This window comes from Ammodytes marinus (assembly GCF_949987685.1).
Source record: "Ammodytes marinus genome assembly, chromosome: 9".
NCBI lineage: Eukaryota > Metazoa > Chordata > Actinopteri > Uranoscopiformes > Ammodytidae > Ammodytes > Ammodytes marinus.
Genome location: NC_137213.1, coordinates 31,407,831 through 31,435,194, shown reverse-complemented (window position 1 = coordinate 31,435,194; position 27,364 = coordinate 31,407,831). Strand labels below are relative to the sequence as shown.

Below are 27,364 nucleotides of genomic sequence, written 5' to 3'. Positions count from 1 at the left end.
TAGAGAGAGCGAGAGAGAGAGAGAGAGAGAGAGAGAGAGAGAGAGAGAGAGAGAGAGAGACACACACGCACGCACGCAGAAATAGAGAGAGAGAGAGAGACACACACACACACACACACACACACACACACTATAACACAGGGAGTCTCTGTTTGCAGCCCCTGACCCAGTTATTTCATCCGTCCAATTGTCTTTTATTTTCCTGAACACAACCACAGTAAACTCATATCTGTGGCTGACCTTTAGCATATTCTATCTCTGTTTTCTCTGTTCATCACATGTTATCCTTATATTTCTATAGTGTATGCTCATCCTCACTGTAAATGAGGGAAACCTCGGTGTCTTTAAAGTGAAAATAAAGCTTATTGGGGGGCGCCCTTAGCTCAGTTGGTAGGGCGTCACCCCCCCCCCATGGGCCTCGGCCAGCAGCGGACCCGGGTTCGATTCCAGCCCGCGGTCGTTCTCTGCATGTCACTCCCCTCTCTGCCCCATTTCAACTCTGTCTCTACACTATCAATAAAGCATTAAAAAAAAATGCCAAACATTTTTTTTTTAAATAAAGCTTATTGATTGATCGAACTGCATGAAAATGTTCATAGGACACATGTTGATCCTTTGAAGAGAAAGAACATCAACTTAATTGCTTTTTCAAATGTTTTTCAATAAGGGAACTTACAGCAGGTAGCTACTCATCTAATGTCTGTGATGCACTGACAAGTTACACGTTTTCTTGATGTATGTTTAGCCACAGTGCCCCTGACTCCTGGAACAGCCTACAACATCAAATTTAAATAAATACACTCATAACTGTTAACCAATTTAAAGTTATTATTTTGAATCAGCCCCACTCCACTTGTAACTGTTTTAATTAGGCTATTGTTCTGTTTTATTCAATTGATCTGAATGTTTTAATTGTTGTTGTCTCTTTGTAAGATTGTTGTGTATTCTCATTGTATATTGTGTATCTGTAATTTGTCTCGACGTCATTGTAAAAGAGGGTCATCACCCCTCAATTGATCTTTCGAGAATAAATAAAGGAAAATGAAAAAAATTAATGAATGTATACAGGCCAGTAAGCAAAGTCTAACCTTTCAATAAATTCCTATTTTAAACAATATTCCATTCTTTAAATTTTGTTAGTACATTTCTTTTTTGGCAGTAGGCCTATTAGTTATTTTTTTAAATGTAGGCCTATCTCTGCATACATAGCTAGTGCTGAATGTAGGCTATATGTTTAATCCTATATTCTGTAATTTGCCAGTGTTTTGCCAGGGTGAAATGAGTGTATATCCTCCTGGTGTTTCTACACAAATGACCTTCAGAGGGTCAGATTAAATGGTTAAACACATAAATATACAGATACAGACACATTTGAATAAAAAAAACTATTGTGGAAAAATCCTAAACCAATATCATATAATGCAAAACTCAAAGAAATGGTAAATGGACTTGACTTATATAGCGCTTTCTAGACGGTTTTCTCAGCCCCAAAGCGCTTTACATATCTTACCACATTCACCCATACACCGATGGCATAGAGGTAAAAATGTATACATATTACATATTACATGCAGTATATTTCCAATATATATTCCTTCAGGGCTTATTAACAGGATTACATTTATTTATCCAATATCCCCCCTAAAGTGTGTGTGTGTGTGTGAGAGATAGAGAGAAAGAGAGGGAGGGATGGAGAGAGGAGAGAGAGACACCTTGGAGTGGAATTTTGTGTGTGTGCGTGCGTGTCTCTCTCTCTCTGCATGCGTGTGTGTGTATATGTGTATTTGTGTGTGCGCGTGCGTGCATGTGTCTCTCTCTGCGTGTGTGTGGGGTCCCTTCCCACACTATGCATTACCCATCATGCCTTGCAGCACCATGATGTTGGAGGAAAATGCGTAACAGGAAACACAGAGATGGGCCAAACCATTTCACGGTCTAAAGGTGCAACACACAAAGTCTCTGTAATATTATATCCATATTTAGACCAACCACATACACATAAATCACATAACAATTCAATATTTGCAATAATAACCCATACTGTATATAGAAATCCTATTTATTCTTTTTATGGATGTGCATATAGGCCGCAGAACTGTGAACCTTACCCCACCACCCCCCTTTTTTATGCACAATTTATTAAATTTTATATCTTAATTTTATATTCTACATGTCTACATGAGTTGGAGCTGCTTTTAATGTATTGTTCATGTGTATAGTGATAATAAAAGGTATTCTGATAATATTATTAATATTTAGAGAACTTTATTTCTTTATTTTCCTCTGTAGCCTACAGTTGCATTAGTACCAATTATTTTAGGCTGTTTGACGCTCTATTTTGAGTTTACAGTTAACCTTGTTCTAATAATATCACATTGCATTGTACTTTTAAATAACACCAAATATAATAAAGAATTCCTACTAAGTGTGTAGGCAGAAGAAGTGAATAAAATGGTTCTCAACGACTTTTTCAGTATTGCTGAAATGCATAATACGTGTTTATATGTGTTTATATAATACGTGTTTATTGTCCATATAATTGAACTTATGAAGGCCTATTTGTATATATATCTATATATATATCTATATATATATAGATATATATATACAGTATATTTAACTTGTAAATCCATTATCACACTGATATGGTATCTTACATTGCGCTATTCTTGGCTGCTACACTCTTGGAATATTTCCATGTCTGTTGGTATGGTCCTCCTGAAAGTAGCCTATAACATCCTTATCATAAGATATACATTTTTTTTAAATAATTCTAGCAAAAAAGAATATGTTAGGAAATGACCCAAGCTTGCCTTTTGTCATAGAGCAGCTAAATGAAATAAAGTGTCACAATTCATCACTAAATCATTTGAAAATAAAGTTAGTTTTTGGCAATTATACATAATTATTATTATTATTATATTAAGGGAATTAAATGGATTTAGGGGAATTTAGTTTATGGTTCTCGGGCTTGTTTTTCGTACATTCTTGTCTATCTCGCAGAATCTACGAGAGGAATCTACAGACAAAGAAATAACGGGACTGTTCTAAACTCACCGGGTGTCTTTTCTCTGTAGGTTGAGGAAGATTCTTCTTCGTGTGAAATGTTATATCCGTTCTTCTTCTCTCTTCTTAAACACTTTTGTTTTTGTTTGAATATAAAAATCCTTGAGGTTTTTTCCTCCGGTTAGAAAAAGACAATCAGGAGCGTCGCAGCAGCTGACACTACTGAGCCTCGCCCACACACAGGAAAGACCGGGGGGGAAAAAACTGTCAAGATAAACCGCTAAAGACAACTGGTTCCGGTCACGGCATCCAAAGTAAAATCATGATATTATTATTGCCTAAATATGTAGTGTGACTGAAATGCAAAACAATGAAAGCTACTTCTTATTATTTTCATTAATTTCATTTTCCTTTATTTAACCTCGAAAGATCAATTGAGGGGTGACCCTCTTTTACAATGACGTCGAGTTTGTACGGATACACAATATATAATGAGAATACATAACAAGTTTACACACACACACACACACACACACACACACACACAGACAACAACAATTTAAAACATTCAGATCAATTGAATGAAAGAGACAATAGCCTAATTAAAACAGTTACAAGTTAATTATCCATCATAACGAATAGTAATGTTCAACCAGTCCCTCACCGTTAATTACATACACACATATACACAGACACTTGTGTTTCTGTTTCATTGGTGATTTAAGTGCACAGATTCAAACATTTAAATCCTATGGTTAACAGTTTCCCTTCATAGACGCAACAGAACGTTTGATTAAAAAAATGGAGGCGCTCCGGTGGGGTAGTGGATAGAGCGTGTACCATATTGGCTCCGGCCTTCGTTGCAGTGGTCGCGGGTTCGAATCCGACCCGTGGACCTTTACTGCATGTCATCCCCCCTCTCTCTCTCTCTGTTTCTCCATTTCACTCTGTACTATCAATAAAGCTTGAAAATGCCCCAAAAAAAATAAAATAAATAAATAAATAAAATAATGGAAAATGTGAATTGGCAAAATATAACACTCATATACAAAATGATTCAGCCACTATGAGCAAACAGGGAAACATTCAGAGGAAATCTAAAATGTTTAGTATTTTATTCATATTTTTTTTTTATTGTAATAAATAGACAATGCATCCCACTCTTATTTTGAAGGAGAAATAGAAACTCGTCCGCTAAAAGTTTGACCTGCGTGATGCAGCTTGGAAATAGAACTTCCCCTAAATTCCTCTCAGCAGTAAAAACATCCTGGAAGTTCTGTTGTTGTTTCTGCTGTGTCTGATTGGAGCATTTGTAAGAGTGATACAAAATTAAATTTGGGCGAAGTAAAACCTCCTATGACGAACTTAAAAATGGTCTAATTTTTCCTCTGATGATTATAAAAAAAACTGTAACAGTAAACGAGACCATCAGTGCAAAGAATGTTATTTTGATATAGTTATACCATTAGCAATCTTACATAGTCACATATCCACATATTTCCTCATAGCTATGCATCTGCATTCTCTCTTTATGTGCTCCCTTGCTTCATAAGGACCTGAGAACTTCATATGGACTGGTCTTTCCCAAAGGTCAACACAGCTAAGGTGAGGAGGCTTGGCAGACTAAAGCACATATGTTGTAAGGGAAAAACCCAACACTAATTGCCATGGAAATATGTATTGTAAGATACCCCCACGACCAAGCAAGTGCATGGGCTCACTCTTTATCCTCCCCTCCCCGTCACACCCATAAAACCTTTTTTTTTAAAGAAAAGCAAGAGAAGCCGATGAAAAGCTTGGTAAAGTGGTACAGAGCGGACACCAATGACAACCAGAAGGTAATAGAGATGTTCATTCAGGCAGAAACCTGGATGACATCACTGATAAGAGCGGCCTACACATCACAGGGCCTGTGGATTCCAACATGGGGGTTCTTCCCAGACTGCTCCGGCCACTGCTCGTTAACAAGGTTCCACTGTGGGGGGACTGGAGAAGATCCAAGTCCTACCTGGGCGTCCCAAGAAGCTTCTGCTGGATTGAATAGTACAGCACAGGCAGCAAGCGACTAGCCTGGTCCTCCCAGACCATCTTTAGAGGGTAGGTGGGCGGTGCCAGGCTAGCAAGAGACAGTTTGCAGGGCAGGCGTAGAGGTCAGGACATGTCACAAGCCCAAGCAGTCAGCCAGCAGATCACAGAGGGAGGTGGAGCCAGGATCACCTGCATCATGTCAATATCCCCAGAGCCGTAGCCCAGGGCAGTGTGGGTCTGGGCTGTAACACCACTGTGAGCTGGAGGAAAGCTAACTTGAAATAGCAGTGGAGCAAGGTGCAGGAGCAGGTTGAATAAGGCACAGAGCGGCTGGACAAGGTGGGAGGATGTGCAAGAGAGAGTTTTGACCTGAAAGGACAAAAGGAACATGGAGGGACTCCAGATCGACTTCCTCTTATGTTCGGTGTATGATGTCCTGCCAACTCCATCAGGACAATCACACATGGAGGTTGACAGAGAACCCCAGATGCACACTCTGAGCAAGGCCAACTAACCTTGAAAATGTCCCCTTCATGTATTTTTAAAGTCTGGCGGATGAGAAAATTCCGGTCGAGATATGACCAGATCCCGACCCAACTGGCTGCTGGTGTGGAGAAGGCAAGAAAGAAACAAAGACAAAAATCTTTAGGGTCCCCAGTTTATCCTCTTTGTCAGAGCAAGAGAGACTGGTAAGGAAGGAAACATTGAAGAAGGGGAGGGGGTGCTCTTTAGAAAACCTCTTGTCAACTCAGGCACAGGTCACTTTAGAGTTGCCTTGAGGGAAAGGAGGAGGAGAGCGATGCCACTGACTCAAAGATGGTGCCGGGGAGCGCACCTGTACAGTTTACCCAGGTAGTATAATCGCACATTAGACTTGTGGTGTTTCAGGAATGTCTCAGTTAAACTCTAATGTTAGTTTTGCGTGTTCTCCAGCAGCGTTGGATTTAACCCTGGAATGAAGACGAGAACAAAACTATTTGTTTATCCATTTGTTTATTTAGGATCAAAACATTCAGTTTGTTCACACATCCAATCAGTATCCAAGTCTGTTCAATGACACTTGTTCAATGATTTAATGTACAGATGTACCTCACCTACAAATCAGTATATTTATAGCAAAGAAAATAATGAATCATCTCCACATTGATTAGCATATTAATTGCACTTCCATAACACCTCAGAGTGATATCCTAATATGTCATTAAATAAAAGCACATAAAGGAATGTCCGGTGCTTTCTTTCTTTAGACCCATGCAGTGGAAGAGAAATAACAAAACACCAAATACAGTAAGTCCCAAACAATCTTCAACAATCATGTATAGCCACTAGGAAGGAGCGCCCCCTACATGGTCAAAAGTTAGGTAGACTAACAGCAATGATAATTAACAGACACAAACAGCAGCTCCAACTAAAGACACTTACCCTGCGTTCCAAATCACATGCTCTTTCTTTTTACTACACTACATACTAAAGTACAGAAGAGTTTTAGGGCCACAGACAGGAGAGAAATAAAAAACAGATAAGGACGTTTTTTTTCTCCATTATCTCGAGAAATGTCAAGAATAAAGACAAATACTCCAAAATGCTATTGGAGTTAGTGAGGCATTTATGTATTTTCAGCATACTACAATTGACGTGCATGTATTTGGACATCCTAAATCTTTTTCTGGCATACTAAATAGTAGGGAAGTATGGGGATTGGAACGCAGGGTCTAACATTTGCCCAACAACAAAATTAGAAGATGTCAAAGTCCCACCCATCATGTTTTGATTGACAGCTGATATATAGAAATGTCACAACAATCTGCTCTCAGCAACACACACAAAGACACAAAAGGTTTAAGTCTAAGGATGAAAACAAAGTTCAACCCACTGTCCCTTAAATAATTATTTCACCGGTGGAAACATGAAGGTGTATTGAACTATGAGATCTTATGTAGGGGAGAACGGGGTAAAAGTAGGCACACTTTTTACTCTACTGAGAATTGCTCATCACCTAAACATCTTTCGATAGTCATTCCTACATTACATTGAAGCTTAAAGTGTTGGCTTGGAATGTGTACCCCTCACTTTTTCTATCTTATTGTAATAAAGAAGAAATTAATCATCAAAGACACCCTTACACATTGTGACAACCAACCCCATCAAGGGGTCGGTTGTCATACACTATGGGGTTGTTTGTCACAATGTTATCTTAATGGGAATAATCTTGAAAAGAAGGAAAGAAAGTAGAACTAAATTTGAAAATGCAATTGCATTGTTAAGTTGACAAATAGGCCTATATAACTTACTGTAGCCTTGGCAGCTTGTCTAGTTTGGGATGCACTGGGTTGTTTTGATTTTGTTGCCCTTTTTTCCTTTGCATGCTAGCTGCCTTTTCCTGCTCTATTCTTCCTTCTTTGGGGTGTCAGTGAGGATACAGCTTGACAATTTATTTTGTTATTGGGTTCCTTTTCTGGCTGTAGCCTTTGGATAACTTGAGACAACCAACCCCCCCAAAAATGTGACGACCAACCCCAACTTGAATTTTTTGCAACAACCACCTGACAACTAATTAGCTTGCTAACCACAATCTAAACTATAGTTTACCCTTCACACTTTTTATAGGTAACAAGTGTTTTGTTATAAACCCATTCTGTAAAAGCCTAGAAGAAAAATACTGAGGAGCTAAATATTTTCAATTTGACATGAAAAACACAAACAGTCCTCTCACCTCAAATTCAGCAGTCTAACTCCAAGGAAGACTATGTTGGTGACCTCTTATCCCAATTCTGGATATTTACATATCAAAATTTCACAGACAGCGCCTTCTGGTTCCGAGATATAACGATTGTGACAACCAACCCGTGTGACAAATTACCTCGTTCTCCCCTAGTATAAATGAGCAAACATTTTAGAAATCGGTTCATCCTAGCCTGAGAAAAGGCAGAAAGAGTGTTTTTTTAATAGTCTCTTTTTCTCTCTTTGGCTCAAAAGTTAGAAATCCTCCCTTAAAGGACTTCTGTCTATTTCGGTTTGACGAATTCAGCAGTGTCTCCCATTTCCCAAAACCCAATTGCAGCATGAAGCGGCTGAGTGAACGTTGTCTCGACTCTGTGAAGGAGAGTCATGGTGTTGGTTTCAGAGACGTCGTAGAAGGACAGAACACCTGCACTGTGATCCAGGTACACTCCTACTCTGGAGGACTGAATATCTGAGGGGAGGTGTGTATATGCATTTTGGTGCCAGAACAAGTAGTTGTTTTTGCCACAAGATAGTGCCCAAGATTTTTCACTTCGAAGATTCATCCCGTCTCTGCTGATATCCTTGTATACGGCCGATACTCCCAGTGATTTAGCACCGTTCTCCACCTCCCAGTAACAACGCCCAGTCAGCCCCTCGGCACTCATGGCCTTATAGGTATAACCAGTGAATCTGTCAGGGTTAGGCTTCGACCGTGATGCTAAGAAAAGTGTTCCTTTCCGGTTCCCCTCAGATAATTCTATCCGTGTGTGATTTGTGTTTGGATCCAGTGTGATTTCACGTGAATGTTTTAAGAAGTCGGCTCTGGTCTGGAGTTCTGGTGGCGGCAGTACAATGTCCACTTTAGTCTCCTGCAGTGACAGGTCAGTCCATGTCTCTCTCAGGACGTCCTGTAGTTTACTTCTGGCTTGGGACACAGCTGCTGTCACGGCCGCTGTCACCTCCTCAAAGTATGTCAGAGGACCGACGTCGAAGTTGGTTGAGAGTTTAGCTTCGCTGAGTGGTGGCCACGGACAGATGTAGTTTTGTAGAAAGCGGATGTGATCCTCTGTCTTACAAATATGCTGCAGCATTTTCATTTTACACCTCAGCTCAGGGATATCCCACACCAGCTTCTGCGAAAGAGCGTGGACTCGTTCCACTTCAGTTTCCTCCCTGGCCCTGAGCTGCTGCGTCAAATCAGAGCTTATCTTCTGGAGGAGACAGATCAGCTCAGAAAAGGCCTTCTCACTCTTCTCCACTGCTTTATTAGCAGATAAATGGATAGCGTTCCTTTCTTTTTCCAGCAGACAGGAATATTTCTCTTTCTCCTGCTTTTTCTCCTGGATGTATTTGAGACTCTCCTCCAGCTCTCTCTGCTTCTCAGTCCGTTCTGCTTCAGCTGACACTGTGTCGTGGCCTTTGTGTTCATCCACAGAGCAGAGGTAGCAGATACACTGCTGATCAGTACGGCAGAACAAGTTCATCACCTCCCCATGATGAGAGCAGATCTTCTTCTCAAGATTCTTGGAGGGTTCCACCAGCTTGTGTTTCTTTAATGGAACCACACTGTAATGAGGCTGGAGGTGTTTTTCACAGTAAGAGGTCAGACACACCAGACAGGACTTGCTGGCTTTTCGTTTACTCCCCGTGCAGTAATCACAGGCCACATCTTCAGGTCCAGCAGGAGCAGCTTGGAGTTCAGGCTTCTTCAGTTCTTCTACTAAATCTGCCAACATGGTGCTTTTCACCAACACAGGCCTCGGGGTGAATAAGTGCCTACACTGAGGGCAGCTGTAGATCTGTTCAGGGTCCTCTCCATCCCAGTGGGTTGTAATACAGTCCATGCAGTAGCTGTGTCCACAGGCAAGAGTCACCGGATCCCTCAGTAGATCCAGACAGATGGAACAAGAGAAGGTTCCCTGGTCCAGATTAACTCTTTTCTGCGCCATTCCACCTCTCGGTGTCAGCAAGAGTCAAGTTGCAGATCTGAAAAGGGGAGGGAACAAAGATATGTGTGTTAAAAACTTTTGAAAACATTAAAATGTTTAGAAATAAACCAACTTTCCTAAACATGGGACTTAAAGTGGAAATAGAGTTGGGCAGAGTAAAGTGAAACCTCCAGTCTGGGAGAATCTGAAGCCAAACAAACACAAAGCAAAAGGGGATATATTCACTTTCTCTAATTTCAAATTATGAGAGCCTAGATGTTGTAAGAAAAGGTGTAGGAGACTTAACACAGCAGCATCACAATGGGCAATTGTATCATCATTGTTCTTTTAACCGTGAAGCCATTTGAAAAGAGAAAGCGTATAAAGAGCTAGCATTGAGCTCAAGTGTGTTTTAAGCAGGTGAAGACACAACTTCTCTGCTGCCTCTGTCACAAAAACAAACATTGTTTTTTTATAGTCAAAGTTAGCCAGTATAAGCGCCGTTCCTTCTTGTAAATGTACCATTTGATTAAGCATAATAGGTAACTTCTTGGGATGTAAATAATTACCTGTTAACCAACAAATGATTCTGACTAGCCAATACCTCAGTCTGAAATAATAATAAATACAATATAGCCTACAGGTGTTATGGGTGAAGATAAATCAGCAAAATGTGCTGTTGTTACGACACTGCAATAATAATCAATACTCTCTCTGGGAGGCTAGTCACTATAGAGGGGCTGTATACTTCAGGGACATTAGAAATATCATACTTTATAGTTTTAGGACATTCCTTAGCTTAGGTCCTTAGGGTGTGCTAGTTCGGCATCTTCAAGCTAAATGGGCAGGTGTTCTCCCCACAACTTAATCTTTCTGGGGGGGATAAACCACAGAAACAGGTCGAGTCAGACACTTCCAAGATGGCGAGGGATATGTATGGTAAATAAAAGACCTGATTAAAATGAGTAGCCTACTAATCAATGCATAGTGTGTGTTACTCACCGAAAACTGCTGAGAATACGATATCAGTTCTGTCTTTCCCGCCTGAACACGTTACAACAAAGAGGGTTTGTTTGGAACTATATAGAACGTTGAGCAGTGGTGAGATCAAAGCCTGTTGACACTCTGGAACGCTCTATCGTGCATGACGTTACTTTATTATCTTTCTAAAATGCGGAAGAAAAATTATTTTACAAACGACACAAACATTTATAATCTAGTTGCTTAACATTGATTCATAGGGAATCTAACCTGAGAGTTGCTTTTTTGAAATCCGACAGTCACTTTAACTGCCTACAGTGAGCTGACCATGTGGCACTGTTTGTCCTTCTGCAAAAGTTGGCGCATATTTTAATCATGTACCTTCACTGAAGCAGTGGTGAGAACGCCCTCATATTATCATGTTCATCTTAGACTCAGAATCTACAGAGTAAGAAATGTCGAGACTGATCTGAACCGAACTCACCAGTTTGTTGTGCTCTGCCTGATGAGGTAAAAAGTATTCTCCCCGTTGAAATAGAAACTGTTGGATCCTTTTCGCCTTGTTCTCCTTTCTTGAGTGTATCCTCGTGTGACAAAACACAAAAAGGAGTTGCACACAGGTAACTGAACCTCGTCTAAAGGTTCAGGAGACTCTCAAAACAACAACAACGGCTTTCTTCATTCTTCCTATTCAAACTGGTTTCCGGTATGCTTCTTCTTCTTGTGGTTTGAAGGCGGTTGACGTCCAGATTATTGGCGCACTAGCGCCACCTTCTGCCCCGGAGTATGAATCAGACACTACACATACTGTAAATCCCTTCACAATCAAGTAAGGGGGAACATATGGAAAGAACTTTGTTAAAGACGTACCCTGCTTTCCAACACCAGTACTTGCATACTATTTAGACATGCCAGAAAAAGAATAAGGACGGGCATGTAAAATGAACCCTGCGTTCCAAATCACATACTCTTTCTTTTTACTACACTACATACTAAAGTACAGAAGAGTTTTAGGGCCACAGGAGAGAAAAAAAAATCAGATAAGGAAGACTCTTTTTTCATTATGTCGAGAAATGTCAAGAATAAAGACGAATACTCCAGAATGCTATTTGAGTTAGTGGGGCATCTAGGTATTTTCAGCATACTACAATTGACATGCATGTATTGGGACATATTAACTCTTTTTCTAGCATACTAAATAATAGGGAAGTATGGGTATTGGAACGCAGGAGAAGTATGTCAAAAATACCAGGATGCCCAAATACATCCCATTTCATTTTGAAGTATGGAAACCAGCACGATTTAGTATGTAGTATAGTAAAAGGGAAAAGTATGTGATATGGAACATAAGGTTCATTAAGAGCAAATAGTGGACTATATCCTATGGCCTAAGCATTTTTTCAAGTCAATGTAACCTTTATTATCAAAAATTGGAACATGTCAGTTTTAAGAGCTATATATCTGAAAATCTTTAGTGGACACAACAGCTCCTGCTCTTCCCTACAATCCTCCCTCCCTGCCTCCCTGCCCCCTCTCTGTCCCACATAGCTTGCCACACAATTGATTGTTTTTCCACCAGAATTCACACCTAACCTCTGCCCTATTGATATTAATTTGCATTTACATTCTTCCATTGTTCCAAGCGTTACCTGCCCTCCCTGATTTACAATTATTATGATTACCTTAAGGATCGTCAAAAGCCTTGAATTTCTCAACAAGCACATTTTAAAAAGGGACAAAAAAAGGGGTTTCCGGTAAGAGTTTGACTTGCTCGGTGCAGCTTTATTTAACACTTCAACATTTTACAAGTTGACAATTTGTTCAGAGTTAAATTGGAGCGAAGTGAAATATGAAAAAGAAAGTGATTCAAGGTGGATTGTTCTGTGCAATTCAACAAAAAAAAAAACAGATGGCAACAAATAATTACAGACATCCTTTAGGAATCATGAACACTGCAATTTGTTAGTTGTGAGGATATGCTTAAGTTAAACTCTCTAGCGAGTTCCACATATGTTGTGCATGTTGAACCAGTAAGGAGCCAAAAGATACTTGGTGGAATATTACATGTATTGCTGTAGAATCACATTTCCCTTCAGCATTCAACTTCTCACCTATAATTGCAAGAAGTACGGAGAATAATAGGTAGTTCAACAATCCATTAAAGCACAGAAAGTTTCCGTGTTCATGCCATATCTAAACTAAAGTCATCATGAGCTGTTCTATGCCTCGTTTCCACCGAGCAGAGAGGGTCAGGTTGGAGCAGCTCAGAGCAGCTCAGAGCGGGACAGCTCGCTTTTAAGAATCTGTTTCCACCGCTGACCCTACCCTTACTGGTAGGGCGGGGTTTATGACCCTAACCTTACTGGAAGGGCGGGGTTTATGACCCTACCCTTACTGGAAGGGCGGGGTTTATGACCCTACCCTTACTGGAAGGGCAGGGTTTATGACCCTACCCTTACTGGAAGAACGAGGTTTAGGCTGGACGGCGATAGACACCGCTAGAATATGGGTCAAAGTTTCGGGCTGTGGAACAACTGTGGTCAAGCCCGTTTAAGGATTAAAACACAGAGTTTAACCCACTGTCCCTTCAATACAGACTTCTGTCTATTTGAGTCTAGTGAACTCAACAGTGTCCTCAAACAGGTAAAGACCAAGTCCAACATAGAGAGGCTCAGTGAACGTTGTCTGGACTCTGTGAAGGAGAGTCATGGTGTTGGTTTTGGAGACGCTGTAGAAGGACAGAACACCTGCACTGTGATCCAGGTACACTCCCATTCTGTAGGAATAAGGACCTGGGGCGGGAGTTTCGACTTTGTTGTACCAAAAGACATTAGAGTGTGCCTCACTATCTAAACACCAAGATATGTCATTGTATCCAAATTTACTTTCACGGTTTGCTCTGCTGATGTTCTTGTATGCGACTGCTACAGAAAGTCCGTCCCCGCTCCACTCCACCTCCCAGTAACAACGTCCAGTCAGCCTCTCTTTACTCAGGGCCTGATAATAACTAGTGAATCTGTCGGGGTGACTGGGATAAGACACATTTGGACCAGTAGTTGTTGCTTTCCTGTTCCCCTCAGACAATAGCATATGTCTGCTCGCTGTGTTTGGATCCAGTGTCAATTGACATGCATATCTTAAGAAGTCAGCTCTGGTCTTGGGCTCTGGTTGTGGCAGTAAAACATCCACTTCTGTCTCTATCAGTGACAGGTCCGTCCATGTCTGTTTCAGAGCGTCCTGTAGTTTATCTCTGGCCTGTGACACAGCTGCTGGCAAATCCTCAAAGTAGTTTAGAGCATGCATATTGATGCTGGATGAGTGTGTATAGTCACTGAGTGGTGGCAGTGAGGGGAAGTCCATTAGAAAATGGTTGTGATCTTCTGTGTTTGAGAGCGTCCTCAGCTCAGCTTCTTTCCTCTTCAGCAGAATGATCTCCTCCTCCAGCATCTCCTGAATAGCTTTGACTCGACCCACTTCAAATTCCTGTATTGATACGAGTTGATCCTTCAAATCAGAGCTTTTTATCTGAATGCCACGGATCAGCTCAGTGAAGGTCTTCTCACTGTGCTCCACTGCTTTATCAGCAGAGCCATTGAAAGTCTCCACCTGCTGTTGGAGCCGCTTCACATCTTTTTCTCTGTCCTGGATTTTCTGCTGGATGTTAAGTCGACTCTCCTCCAGCTCTTTCTCCCTCTCATTCCGTTCTGCTGCAGCTGACACTGTGTCGTGGCCTTTGTGTTCGTCCAAAGAGCAGAGGTAGCAGATAGACTGCTGATCAGTACGGCAGAACAACTTCATCACCTCATCATGACGAGAGCAGAGGTTCTCCTGGAGATCTTTGGAGGGTTCCACCAGCTTGTGTTTCTTTAATGGAACCACATTGTAATGAGGCTGGAGGTGTTTCTCACAGTAAGAGGTCAGACACACCAGACAGGACTTGAAGGCTTTCCGTTTTCTACTAGAGCAGTAATCACAGGCCACATCTTCAGGTCCAGCGTAGCAATGATCAGCAGGAGCAGCTTGGAGTCCAGTCTTCTTCAGTTCCTCTACTAAATTTGCTAACATGGTACTTTTCACCAGCACAGGCCTTGGGATGAACAAGTGCCTACACTGAGGGCAGCTGTAGATTAGTTCAGGCTCCTCTACATCCCAGTGGGTTTGAATACAGTCCATGCAGTAGCTGTGTCCACAGGGAACAGTCGCCGGATCCCTCAGTAGATCCAGACAGATGGAACAAGAGAAGCTTTCCCGGTCCATCTTAACTCTTTTCTGCGCCATTTCACCTCCCGGTGTCAGCTAGAGTCAAACTGCAGATCTAAAGGGGAGGGAACAAAGATATGGACTATAGAGTTAAAACATGCTCAACTTCACAACATTCAAGATTTTAGAAAATAAACCAAATTTATTAAACAAAAACCTTTTACACAGCCAGTAATAAAAAGGTGATAAATTCACTTCCGATCGACAGAAATCCATAAATTAATTTTGGATTGACATAATCCAAATAATAAATGAGGCAGACATTTCCAAGATCGTGAGGGCAATTTAGGGCTTAATTTATACCATGTAGATATCCAATGATCGATGCTAAACAGCAATAAAGTTTAATCATAAACTCATTTGTTCCAAAAATAAAGGCTATTTATGAAGAAAAAAAAGGATTCATACAGCATTTTCCTGAAACTGGCCCTGCGTTCCAATAACCATACATTCTGCTATTTAGTTCGGTAGAAATGAGATTTAAAAGTACTTAAAGCTGCAGTTGATCGTTTCAGCCGTTGGGATCCCAACGGCTGTTTTCCCAACGCTCTACCTGCTGTAGCTCCTCCCTCTGAACGACAGCTATGCGCGTTCATGTGAATGCAGTTACATTGACAGGAGACAAACACCATGTCCGATTCCGAGGTGATTAAACATTAGTAATGATAACTACATACGTACATATTGAGCATACATTTTAATCACAGACATACCATGTATGTTAGCTTAAAATCATTGTAAGTGTGCTGGTAGGCCTAACAAAAGTAGCTGTAACAGCCAGGCAAGATAGCAAACTAATTGTAACAGAGTGGAGAGGTGTGTGTGTGTATCTCCTACTATCTATGCTCCTGCTCTGACCGCAGCTGGGAGGGGCTGCTCGGGGCTGCTGCGCGAGGAGCGGGCTGCGTGTCAGTGCTCCCGCTGCTCGTTGAGAAGTGGTGATACTTGCTTTGGCGAAAAAAGTCACGAAAAGCTAGATTTGTCGCTTGTCGCTGTTTTGAAAAAAAAAGTCGCCAGGGGGGCTGACAAGTCACTAAATATAGCGACAAAATCGCTTTGAGTTGGCAACACTGAGCACAGGACGAGGGCTATATAGGGCCAGCCGACGTCCTGCTGCTAGCGGCAGGCAGCCTAGGGGCAGAGGAAGGGGACGAGGTCGCGGTCGGAGAGGTCTTGATGTGATAGGGCAAGAAGACATGGCCGGTGTACTTTTTTTCGAGCTCTCTCCGTCTCCCTTTCAGCAGTTAACTTTTCAACATTCGTCTTTCCTCGTTTTTTTGCTGTCTTAGCGGTGTTAGTTGTTGGTATCCTGGGAATGGTAAATTGAGGGTTCGTTTGTGAAGACATTGCTACTCGCTGTCCGCCGTAGTAGCCTTGTACCAAACAGTAGGCTAGTGTCAGACTGCTAGGGTCGTGAACGCTCACGCAACTGACGCATCAACGTCGTTGCCAAGGTCCCACAGCCAATAAGAACGGAGAATCTGACCTCGCTCTGATTGGTCAAAATTAACATGAGCGGTGGCAATTTTGGGGGGCAGCACACAGAGGCAGGGGGGAGCAAAGTGATAAAAATATATTTTCAGACCACTTCACCTACATATAGCTGAATGGCTATTATGACAGTTTTGCAAAATATTACAGAAAAAAACTCTCAACTGCAGCTTTAAGTAAAAGTATGTCCCAATTGTTTGCTAACTAGATTATGTTTGTGGTCAGCGCTGTAGTATGTAGAATAGAAAAAAAAGAAAGGGTGTGCGATTTGGAACGCAGGGACATTGTAGTATCTATATACCTAATTAGTTTGAGTTTAGTTAGCATAGAAATCAATGCAAATTATGTGTTTCTCACCGAAAATTGCTGAACATATAATCACTGCTGTGTTTCCCGCCTGAACACGTTGCAACAAAGAGGGACTGTTTGGAACTAGAACGTTAGATGAACAGCGTGACTGTGCGGTGGAGATCAAAGCCTGTTGACACTATCAACGCTCTATCGTGCATGACGTCACTTCTAGTTTAATTTTGTAAAACGCGGTAGAAAATGTATCTCGCAACAACAACTCTATGCGTCACTTTACTGTGCATTTACGTTTATACATTTAAGCGTTTCCTCATTAAGCACACATTGAGTCATGGGGTATATAACCTGAAAGTTGCTTTTTGAAATCCAACAGTCAAACTTTAGGGAGCTGGCCATGTGGCGCAGACAGTTTGTCCTTCTGCAAAAGTTCGGCAAATATTCGGCGCATATTTTAATCATGTAGGCTACCTTCACTGAAGCAGTGGTGAGAACGCCTACATAATATCATGTTGATCTTAGACTCACCGAATCTACAGAGTAAGAAATATCGAGACTGATCTTAACAGAACTCACAAGTTTGTTTTGCTCTGCCTGATGAGGTAAAAAGTCTTCTCCTCGCTGGAAGTTAAACTGTTGGATCCGTTTCACCTTGTTCTTCTTTGTTCTTCTTCTTCAGTGTGTTTTCGGGTGAACAAAGACAAACAGGAGCTGCTCAGCGGTCACTGAGCCTCGTAAGGTTCAGGAAACACGGAAAACAACAACTTTCTTCTTCTTTTACCGCCTGTTCAGACTGGTTTCCGGTATGCTTCTTCTTCTTGTAATTTTAAGGCAGTTGGCGTCCAGCTCAATGGCGCACTAGCGCTACATTCTGCCCCGGAGTATGAATTACACACTACACAAACAATCCTTCAAAATCAAATGAGGGATAAAACAATTAAGACAATTTAAAAAAAATCAACAATGAATAATAAATACATAATAATTTAGCAATCTGTGTTAAGAAGGAAAGATTTTTTGTAGATGTTTCTGATGGCTTGTAGCAGTTGCCTTACTGAGGAAGGCAAATTCAAACTGTGGACACAGAGAATGGGACAGATAAGTTATGTTTAGGATGTTCAAGACGGTTTTGTGGTTGAAGAAAACTTCACTCAAGTCCAATATGAAAACAAATCTTTACGTAGTTTCAAAAGACAATACAGATGATGATGGTCAGCATTCATGCATGGAGAGAAGACCAGAGATAGCCACCAGCAAACATGAACACTGGACTGTATGGTGTTTCAGGAGGGCCTCAGTTAAACGCTAATTTAACTTCCAAATGATATCCAGCAGATTTGTATGAAACCCTGCAATGAAGACGAGAAGAAAGCACTTGGTTTCCGTTTGTTTATTCAGAATAAAAACATTTGGTTTGTTCACACATCGAATCAGTAAAGTCTGTTTCATTATTCATGTACAGAATAAGTTTGTTTGAGAAGAATCTCAGAAATGTCAAAGAAAATAATGAATCATCTTCTTATTGATAATAATAATGATTGTAATTACACTTCTGCACTTCTATTAGAACAACAAATAAATGTAAATGTGATTATACATTTCCTTACAAATGTTCAAAGCTCTGAAAACCAAATATCGAGGATAAGGTCTTGTGCTTTCTCTCTTTCGAACCATGCAGTGGAAGAGAAACAACAACATTCAAATACGTACAAATACATCCGAACAAATCTTCAAAAATGATTTAGAGTACAGAGAAGTCTCCATGTTCATGCAGAAACATTTCAGTTAATCTAAACTAGGTTGCATTCTGAATCGCATACTTTCTACTATATAGTATGTAGAAAAAAGATTTAGGATGTCCGGATTCTTGTGGCCAGATTTAGGATGGTTAGAAGTACCCGGATGTCCTACTTCATGCGGCCAAGATTGTTAGTGTTGAAAACTGCATCCTATTTGGGCGATTCTGACCCACAATCCAGTGCGCACGTGAAGTGACGTCACATCGACGAAGCCTCCATATGAAAACAAACGGGGATGCGACGGATATAAAAGCAAGAGGCGAGATCAAGGCGCAATGTTATGATGAAATAAGAGAGTAAAGTATGTCCCAATAGTATGCCTACTGCATCCTAACTAGATTCTTTTTATCGTCAGATGTACAATGTAGAATAGAATAAAGAAAGAGTATGCGATTCGGAACGCAACCCTAAAGTCATCATGAGCAGTGATAGCCTCCATGGCTAAACAGACACAGGAAGGAGAGCCACCTAAAGACACTCAAACACTTACACAACAAATAAGATGTCAAACTCCCGCCCATCACATTTGATTGACAGCTGAGCTACCTCGTATATCACTTGTGTCTATGTGAGTAGCATGCACTCAGCAGTATCTCCTTGATCATAAAGACAAACTCCAGCGTAGAGCGACTGAGTGAATCTGGTCTGAACTCTGTGGATGAGTCTCATGAACTCGGAGTCACAGAAGACGCTGTAGAAGGACAGAAGACCTGCACTGTGATCCAGGTACACTCCTATTCTGTAGTACGGCTGATACGAGTGGGTTTGACGTTGGACTTTGTTGTGCCAAAGTGTATGAGTAAGTATGTGAGTAGTATAACTTCTATTGTCTAGGTCACAATCTAACATCCAGGATTTGTCATTTTGTCCAAATCTACTTTCACTCCCTGCTCTGCTGATACTCTTGTATGCGACTGCTACATAAGCTCCTCTCCCTGTCCACTCCACCTCAAAGTAACAACGTCCAGTCAGCCTCTCTTTACTCAGGGCCTGACAATATGTAGTGAATCTCTCTGTGTGACTGGAATGAGGCTGTTCTCTCCTCATTCTTGTTGCTTTCCTGTTCCCCTCAGATAATAACAGATCTGCGTTTGCCGTGTTTGGATTCAGTGTGATTTGACATGCATATCTTAAGAAGTCAGATCTGATCTTGAGCTCTGGTTGTGGTTCTAAAACATCCACTTCAGTCGTTAGCAGTGACAGGTCCGTCGATATCTGTCTCAGGACGTCCTGTAGTTCATCTCTGGCTTCTGACACAGCCTCTGTCACATCTTCAAAGTCATTTAGATCATGTGCATTTAAGCTGGATGAGTGTGTATAGTCACCGAGTGGTGGCAGTGAGGGGAAGTCCGTTAGAAAATAGTTTTGATCTTCTGTGTTTGAGAGTGCCCTCAGCTCAGCTTCTTTCCTCTTCAGCTGAGTGATCTCCTGCTCCAACTTCTCCTGAAGATCTTTGACTCGACCCACTTCAAATTCCTGTATTGATACGAGTTGATCCTTCAAATCGGAGCTTCTTATCTGGATGCCACGGATCAGCTCAGTGAAGGTCTTCTCACTGTGCTCCACTGCTTCATCAGCAAAGCCATTGAAAGCCTCCACCTGCTGTTGGAGCAGCTTCACATCTTTTTCTCTGTCAGTGATTCTCTGCTGGATGTTTAGTCGACTCACGTCAAGCTCTTTCTGCCTCTCAGTTCGTTCTGCTTCAGCTGACACTGTGTCGTGGCCTTTGTGTTCATCCACAGAGCAGAGGTAGCAGATACACTGCTGATCAGTACGGCAGAACAAGTTCATCACCTCATCATGAAGACAGCAGAGGTTCTCCTGGAGATCTTTTGAGGGTTCCACCAGCTTGTGTTTCTTTAATGGAACCACACTGTGATGAGGCTGGAGGTGTTTCTCACAGTAAGAGGTCAGACACACCAGACAGGACTTGAAAGCTTTCCGTTTTCTACTAGAGCAGTAATCACAGGCCACATCTTCAGGTCCAGCATAGCAATGATCAGCAGGAGCAGCTTGGGGTCCAGTCTTCTTCAGTTCTTCTACTAAATCTGCCAACATGGTACTTTTCACCAACACAGGCCTCGGGGTGAATAAGTACCTACACTGAGGGCAGCTGTAGATTTGTTCAGGCTCCTCTCCATCCCAGTGGGTTTTAATACAGTCCATGCAGTAGCTGTGTCCACAGGCAAGAGTCGCCGGATCCCTCAGTAGATCCAGACAGATAGAACAAGAGAAGCTTTCCCGGTCCAGCTTAACTCTTTTCTGCGCCATCTCACCTCCCGGTGTCAGCAAGAGTCAAACTGCAGATCTAAAGGGGAGGGAACAAAGATATGGACTACAGAGTTAAAACATGCTCAACTTCACAACAATCAAGATTATAGAAAATAAACCAAATTTATTAAACAAAAACCTTTTACACAGCCAGCAAAAAAAGGTGATAAATTCATTTCCGAGCAACAGAAATCCATAAATTAATTTTGGATTGACATAATCTAAAATGAGGCAGACATTTCCAAGATCGTGAGGGCTATTTAGGGCTTAATCTATACTAAGTAGATATCCAATGATTTATGCTAAACAGCAATAAATTATTCATACAGCATTTTCCTGAAACTGGCCCTGCGTTCCAATAACCATACCTTCTGCTATTTAGTTCGGTAGAAATAAGATTTAAAAGTACATAAGTAAAAGTATGTCCCAATTGTTTGCTAACTAGATTATTTTTGTGGTCAGCGCTGTAGTATGTAGAATAGAAAAAAAAGAAAGGGTGTGCGATTTGGAACGCAGGTCATTGTAGTATCTATATACCTAAATAGTTTGAGTTTAGTTAGCATAGAAATCAATGCAAATTATGTGTTTCTCACCGAAAATTGCTTAACATATAATCACTGCTGTTTCCCGCCTGAACACGTTGCAACAAAGAGATTGTTTGGAACTAGAACGTTAGATGAACAACGTGACTGTGCGGTGGAGATCACAGCCTTCAACGCTCTATCGTGCATGACGTCACTTCTAGTTTAATTTTTTTAAATGCGGTAGAAAATGTATCTCGCAACTACAACTCTATACGTCACTTTAATGTGCATTTGTTTATACATTTAAAATCTAGCGTTTCCTGATTAACTACACATTGAGTCATGGGGTATATAACCTGAAAGTTGCTTTTTGAAATCCAACAGTCAAACTTTAGGGAGCTGGCCATGTGGCGCAGACAGTTTGTCCTTCTGTAAAAGTTCGGCGCATATTTTAATCATGTAGGCTACCTTCACTGAAGCAGTGGTGAGAACGCCTACATAATATCATATTGATCTTAGACTCAGCGAATCTACAGAGTAAGAAATATCGAGACTGATCTTAACAGAACTCACCAGTTTGTTTTGCTCTGCCTGATGAGGTAAAAAGTATTCTCCTCGCTGGAAGTTAAACTGTTGGATCCGTTTCACCTTGTTCTTCTTTGTTCTTCTTTCTTCAGTGTGTTTTCGGGTGAACAAAGACAAACAGGAGCTGCTCAGCGGTCACTGAGCCTCGTAAGGTTCAGGAAACACGGAAAACAACAACTTTCTTCTTCTTGTACCGCCTGTTCAGACTGGTTTCCGGTATGCTTCTTCTTCTTGTGATTTTAAGGCAGTTGGCGTCCAGCTCAATGGCGCACTAGCGCTACATTCTGCCCCGGAGTATGAATTACACACTACACAAACAATCCTTCAAAATCAAATGAGGGATAAAACAATTAAGACAATTTAAAAAAAATCAACAATAAATAAATAATAATTTAGCAATCTGTGTTAAGAAGGATTTTTTGTAGATGTTTCTGATGGCTTGTAGCAGTTGCCTTACTGAGGAAGGCAAATTCAAACTGTAGACACAGAGAATGGGACAGATAATGTGTTATGTTGAGGGTGTTAAACGGTTTTGTGGTTGAAGAAAACTTCACTCAAGTCCAATATGAAAACAAATCTTTACGTAGTTTCAAAAGACAATACAGATGATGATGGTCAGCATTCATGCATGGAGAGAAGACCAGAGATAGCCACCAGCAAACATGAACACTGGACTGTATGGTGTTTCAGGAGGGCCTCAGTTAAACGCTAATTTAACTTCTAAATGTTATCCAGCAGATTTGTATGAAACCCAGCAATGAAGACGAGAAGAAAGCACTTTGTTTCCGTTTGTTTATTTAGAATAAAAACATTTGGTTTGTTCACACATCGAATCAGTAAAGTCTGTTTCATTATTCATGTACAGAATAAGTTTGTTTGAGAAGAATCTCAGAAATGTCAAAGAAAATAATGAATCATCTCCTTATTGATAATAATAATGATTGTAATTACACTTCTGCACTTCTATTAGAACAACAAATAAATGTAAGTATTATACATTTCCTTACAAATGTTCAAAGCTCTGAAAACCAAATATCGAGGATAAGGTCTTGTGCTTTCTCTCTTCCGAACCATGGAGTGGAAGAGAAACAACAACATTCAAATACGTACAAATACATCCGAACAAATCTTCAAAAATGATTTAGAGTACAGAGAAGTCTCCATGTTCATGCAGAAACATTTCAGTTAATCTAAACTAGGTTGCGTTCCGAATCGCATACTTTCTACTATATAGTATGTAGAAAAAAGATTTAGGATGTCCCGATTCTTGTGGCCAGATTTAGGATAGTTAGAAGTACCCGGATGTCCTACTTCATGCGGCCAAGATTGTTAGTGTTGAAAAGTGCATCCTATTTGGGCGATTCTGACCCACAATCCAGTGCGCACGTGAAGTGACGTCACATCGACGAAGCCTCCATATGAAAACAAACGGGGATGCGACGGATATAAAAGCAAGAGGCGAGATCAAGGCGCAATGTTATGATGAAATAAGAGAGTAAAGTATGTCCCAATAGTATGCCTACTGCAGCCTAACTAGATTCTTTTTATCGTCGGATGTAGTATGTAGAATAGAATAAAGAAAGAGTATGCGATTCGGAACGCAACCCTAAAGTCATCATGAGCAGTGATAGCCTCCATGGCTAAACAGACACAGGAAGGAGAGCCACCTAAAGACACTCAAACACTTACACAACAAATAAGATGTCAAACTCCCGCCCATCACATGTGATTGACAGCTGAGCTACCCCGTATATCACTTGTGTCTATTTGAGTAGCATGCACTCAGCAGTATCTCCTTGATCATAAAGACAAACTCCAGCGTAGAGCGAATGAGTGAATCTGGTCTGAACTCTGTGGATGAGTCTCATGAACTCGGAGTCACAGAAGACGCTGTAGAAGGACAGAAGACCTGCACTGTGATCCAGGTACACTCCTATTCTGTAGTACGGCTGATACGAGTGGGTTTGACGTTGGACTTTGTTGTGCCAAAGTGTATGAGTAAGTATGTGAGTAGTATAACTTCTATTGTCTAGGTCACAATCTAACATCCAGGATTTGTCATTTTGTCCAAATCTACTTTCACTCCCTGCTCTGCTGATACTCTTGTATGCGACTGCTACATAAGCTCCTCTCCCTGTCCACTCCACCTCAAAGTAACAACGTCCAGTCAGCCTCTCTTTACTCAGGGCCTGACAATATGTAGTGAATCTCTCTGTGTGACTGGAATGAGGCTGTTCTCTCCTCATTCTTGTTGCTTTCCTGTTCCCCTCAGATAATAACAGATCTGCGTTTGCTGTGTTTGGATTCAGTGTGATTTGACATGCATATCTTAAGAAGTCAGATCTGATCTTGAGCTCTGGTTGTGGTTCTAAAACATCCACTTCAGTCGTTAGCAGTGACAGGTCCGTCGATATCTGTCTCAGTGCGTCCTGTAGTTCATCTCTGGCTTCTGACACAGCTGCTGTCACATCTTCAAAGTCGTTTAGAGCATGTGCATTTAAGCTGGATGAGTGTGTATAGTCACTGAGTGGTGGCAGTGAGGGGAAGTCTGTTAGAAAATAGTTTTGATCTTCTGTGTTTGAGAGTGCCCTCAGCTCAGCTTCTTTCCTCTTCAGCAGAATGATCTCCTGCTCCAACTTCTCCTGAAGATCTTTGACTCGACCCACTTCAAATTCCTGTATCGATACGAGTTGATCCTTCAAATCAGAGCTTCTTATCTGGATGACACGGATCAGCTCAGTGAAGGTCTTCTCACTGTGCTCCACTGCTTCATCAGCAGAGCCATTGAAAGCCTCCACCTGCTGTTGGAGCAGCTTCAAATCTTTTTCTCTGTCCGTGACTCTCTGCTGGATGTTTAGTCGACTCACGTCGAGCTCTTTCTGCCTCTCAGTCCGTTCTGCTTCAGCTGACACTGTGTCGTGGCCTTTGTGTTCGTCCACAGAGCAGAGGTAGCAGATACACTGCTGATCAGTACGGCAGAACAAGTTCATCACCTCATCATGAAGACAGCAGAGGTTCTCCTGGAGCTTCTTGGAGGGCTCCACCAGCTTGTGTTTCTTTAATGGAACCACACTGTGATGAGGCTGGAGGTGTTTTTCACAGTAAGAGGTCAGACACACCAGACAGGACTTGAGGGCTTTCCGTTTTCTACTAGAGCAGTAATCACAGGCCACATCTTCAGGTCCAGCATAGCAGTGATCAGCAGGAGCAGCTTGGAGTCCAGTCTTCTTCAGTTCCTCCACTAAATCTGCCAACATGGTGCTTTTCACCAACACAGGCCTCGGGGTGAATAAGTACCTACACTGAGGACAGCTGTAGATTTGTTCAGGCTCCTCTCCATCCCAGTGGGTTGTAACACAGTCCATGCAGTAGCTGTGTCCACAGGCAAGAGTCACCGGATCCCTCAGTAGATCCAGACAGATGGAACAAGAGAAGGTTCCCTGGTCCAGATTAACTCTTTTCTGCGCCATCTCACCTCCCGGTGTCAGCAAGAGTCAAACTGCAGATCTGAAAAGGGGAGGGAACAAAGATATGTGTTAAAAACTTTTGAAAACATTAAAATGTTTAGAAATAAACCAACTTTCCTAAACATGGGACTTAAAGTGGAAATAGAGTTGGGCAGAGTAAAGTGAAACCTCCAGTCTGGGAGAATCTGAAGCCAAACAAACACAAAGCAAAAGGGGATATATTCACTTTCTCTAATTTCAAATTATGAGAGCCTAGATTTTGTAAGAAAAGGTGTAGGAGACTTAACACAGCTGCACCACAGTGGGCAATTTCATCATCATTGTTCTTTTAACCGTGAAGCCATTTGAAAAGAGAAAGCGTATAAAGAGCTAGCATTGAGCTCAAGTGTGTTTTAAGCAGGTGAAGAGACAACTTCTCTGCTGCCTCTGTCACAAAAACAAATATTGGTTTTTATAGTCAAAGTTAGCCAGTATAAGCGCCGTTCTTTCTTGTAAATGTACCATTTGATTAAGCATAATAGGTAACTTCTTGGGATGTAAATAATTACCTGTTAACCAACAAATGATTCTGACTAGCCAATACCTCAGTCTGAAATAATAATAAATACAATATAGCCTACAGGTGTTATGGGTGAAGATAAGTCAGCAAAATGTGCTGGTGTTATGACACTGCAATAATAATCAAGACTCTCTGGGAGGCTAGTCACTGTAGAGGGGCTGTATACTTCAGGGACATTATATTATACTTAATAGTTGTAGGATATTCCTTAGCTTAGGTCCTTAGGGTGTGCTAGTTCGGTATCTTCAAGCTAAATGGGCAGGTTTTCTCCCTCAGAAAAACCTGCCCATTTACTTGTTTCTGCCCCCCCCCCCCCCTGACCTGATTAAAATGAGTAGCCTACTAATCGATGCATATTGTGTGTTACTCACCGAAAACTGCTGAGAATATAATATCAGTTATGTCTTTCCCGCCTGAACACGTTACAACAAAGAGGGATTGTTTGGAACTATATAGAACGTTGAGCAGTGGTGAGATCAAAGCCTGTTGACACTCTGGAACGCTCTATCGTGCATGACGTTACTTTATTATCTTTCTAAAATGCGGAAGAAAAATTATCTTACAAACGACACAAACATTTATAATCTAGTTGCTTAACATTGATTCATAGGGAATCTAACCTGAGAGTTGCTTTTTTGAAATCCGACAGTCACACTTTAACTGTATACAGTGAGCTGACCATGTGGCACTGTTTGTCCTTCTGCAAAAGTTGGCGCATATTTTAATCATGTACCTTCACTGAAGCAGTGGTGAGAACGCCCTCATATTATCATGTTCATCTTAGACTCAGAATCTACAGAGTAAGAAATGTCGAGACTGATCTGAACCGAACTCACCAGTTTGTTGTGCTCTGCCTGATGAGGTAAAAAGTATTCTCCCCGTTGAAATAGAAACTGTTGGATCCTTTTCGCCTTGTTCTCCTTTCTTGAATGTATCCTCGTGTGACAAAATACAAAAAGGAGTTGCACACAGGTAACTGAACCTCGTCTAAAGGTTCAGGAGACTCTCAAAACAACAACAACAACGGCTTTCTTCATTCTTCCTATTCAAACTGGTTTCCGGTATGCTTCTTCTTCTTGTGGTTTGAAGGCGGTTGACGTCCAGATTATTGGTGCACTAGCGCCACCTTCTGCCCCGGAGTATGAATCAGACACTACACATACTGTAAATCCCTTCACAATCAAGTAAGGGGGAACATATGGAAAGAACTTTGTTAAAGACGTACCCTGCTTTCCAACACCAGTACTTGCATACTATTTAGACATGCCAGAAAAAGAATAAGGACGGGCATGTAAAATGAACCCTGCGTTCCAAATCACATACTCTTTCTTTTTACTACACTACATACTAAAGTACAGAAGAGTTTTAGGGCCACAGGAGAGAAAAAAAAATCAGATAAGGAAGACTCTTTTTTCATTATGTCGAGAAATGTCAA

At 41.3% G+C, this 27,364-nt stretch overlaps 5 protein-coding genes across 6 annotated transcripts in view; all 5 read right to left on the bottom strand.

Annotated features, from left to right (window-relative positions):
• tmem71 (transmembrane protein 71) overlaps positions 1-3,173 on the bottom strand; it is an 18,422-nt gene extending 15,249 nt beyond the window's left edge. The window contains exon 1 of the mRNA XM_080034538.1: positions 3,058-3,173. The gene's annotated coding sequence lies outside the window, so the exon portion shown is untranslated. The remainder of the gene's footprint in view (positions 1-3,057) is intronic.
• A 4,866-nt stretch (positions 3,174-8,039) lies between these two features.
• Positions 8,040-9,707, bottom strand: LOC307255486 (tripartite motif-containing protein 16-like; the record flags this gene model as incomplete). The annotated part of the gene is made up of 1 exon (XM_080034171.1): positions 8,040-9,707. One exon carries the CDS (start codon positions 9,705-9,707, stop codon positions 8,040-8,042), a length of 1,668 nt encoding a protein of 555 aa, XP_079890297.1.
• A 3,428-nt stretch (positions 9,708-13,135) lies between these two features.
• Positions 13,136-17,407, bottom strand: LOC307255252 (tripartite motif-containing protein 16-like). Of its 2 annotated transcripts, none has more exons than XM_080033910.1 (2): positions 17,301-17,407; positions 13,136-14,982 (listed from the first exon to the last, which is right to left on the bottom strand). In XM_080033910.1, exon 2 carries the CDS (start codon positions 14,943-14,945, stop codon positions 13,272-13,274), a length of 1,674 nt encoding a protein of 557 aa, XP_079890036.1. In that variant the 5' UTR covers positions 14,946-14,982; positions 17,301-17,407; the 3' UTR covers positions 13,136-13,271. The 2 variants fall into 2 exon arrangements, with proteins under 2 accessions (XP_079890036.1, XP_079890037.1); XM_080033911.1 differs by having other exon boundaries at positions 17,253-17,358.
• Positions 14,960-22,055, bottom strand: LOC307255485 (tripartite motif-containing protein 16-like; the record flags this gene model as incomplete). The annotated part of the gene is made up of 5 exons (XM_080034170.1): positions 21,892-22,055; positions 19,371-20,831; positions 19,139-19,214; positions 17,780-17,798; positions 14,960-14,982 (listed from the first exon to the last, which is right to left on the bottom strand). The coding sequence occupies exons 2-5, from the start codon at positions 20,792-20,794 to the stop codon at positions 14,960-14,962; spliced, it is 1,542 nt and encodes a 513-aa protein (XP_079890296.1). The 5' UTR covers positions 20,795-20,831; positions 21,892-22,055.
• On the bottom strand, positions 20,809-25,373 carry LOC307255484 (tripartite motif-containing protein 16-like; the record flags this gene model as incomplete). Its single annotated transcript, XM_080034169.1, has 4 exons — positions 20,809-20,831; positions 22,361-22,379; positions 23,718-23,793; positions 23,950-25,373. The coding sequence occupies 4 exons, from the start codon at positions 25,371-25,373 to the stop codon at positions 20,809-20,811; spliced, it is 1,542 nt and encodes a 513-aa protein (XP_079890295.1).
• Between the last annotated feature and the right edge of the window lie 1,991 nt (positions 25,374-27,364).

Excerpts from the sequence above, each read along its gene's own strand:
- LOC307255252 (XM_080033910.1), bottom strand. The coding sequence starts at position 14,945 with ATGGCGCAGAAAAGAGTTAAGATGGACCGGGAAAGCTTCTCTTGTTCC.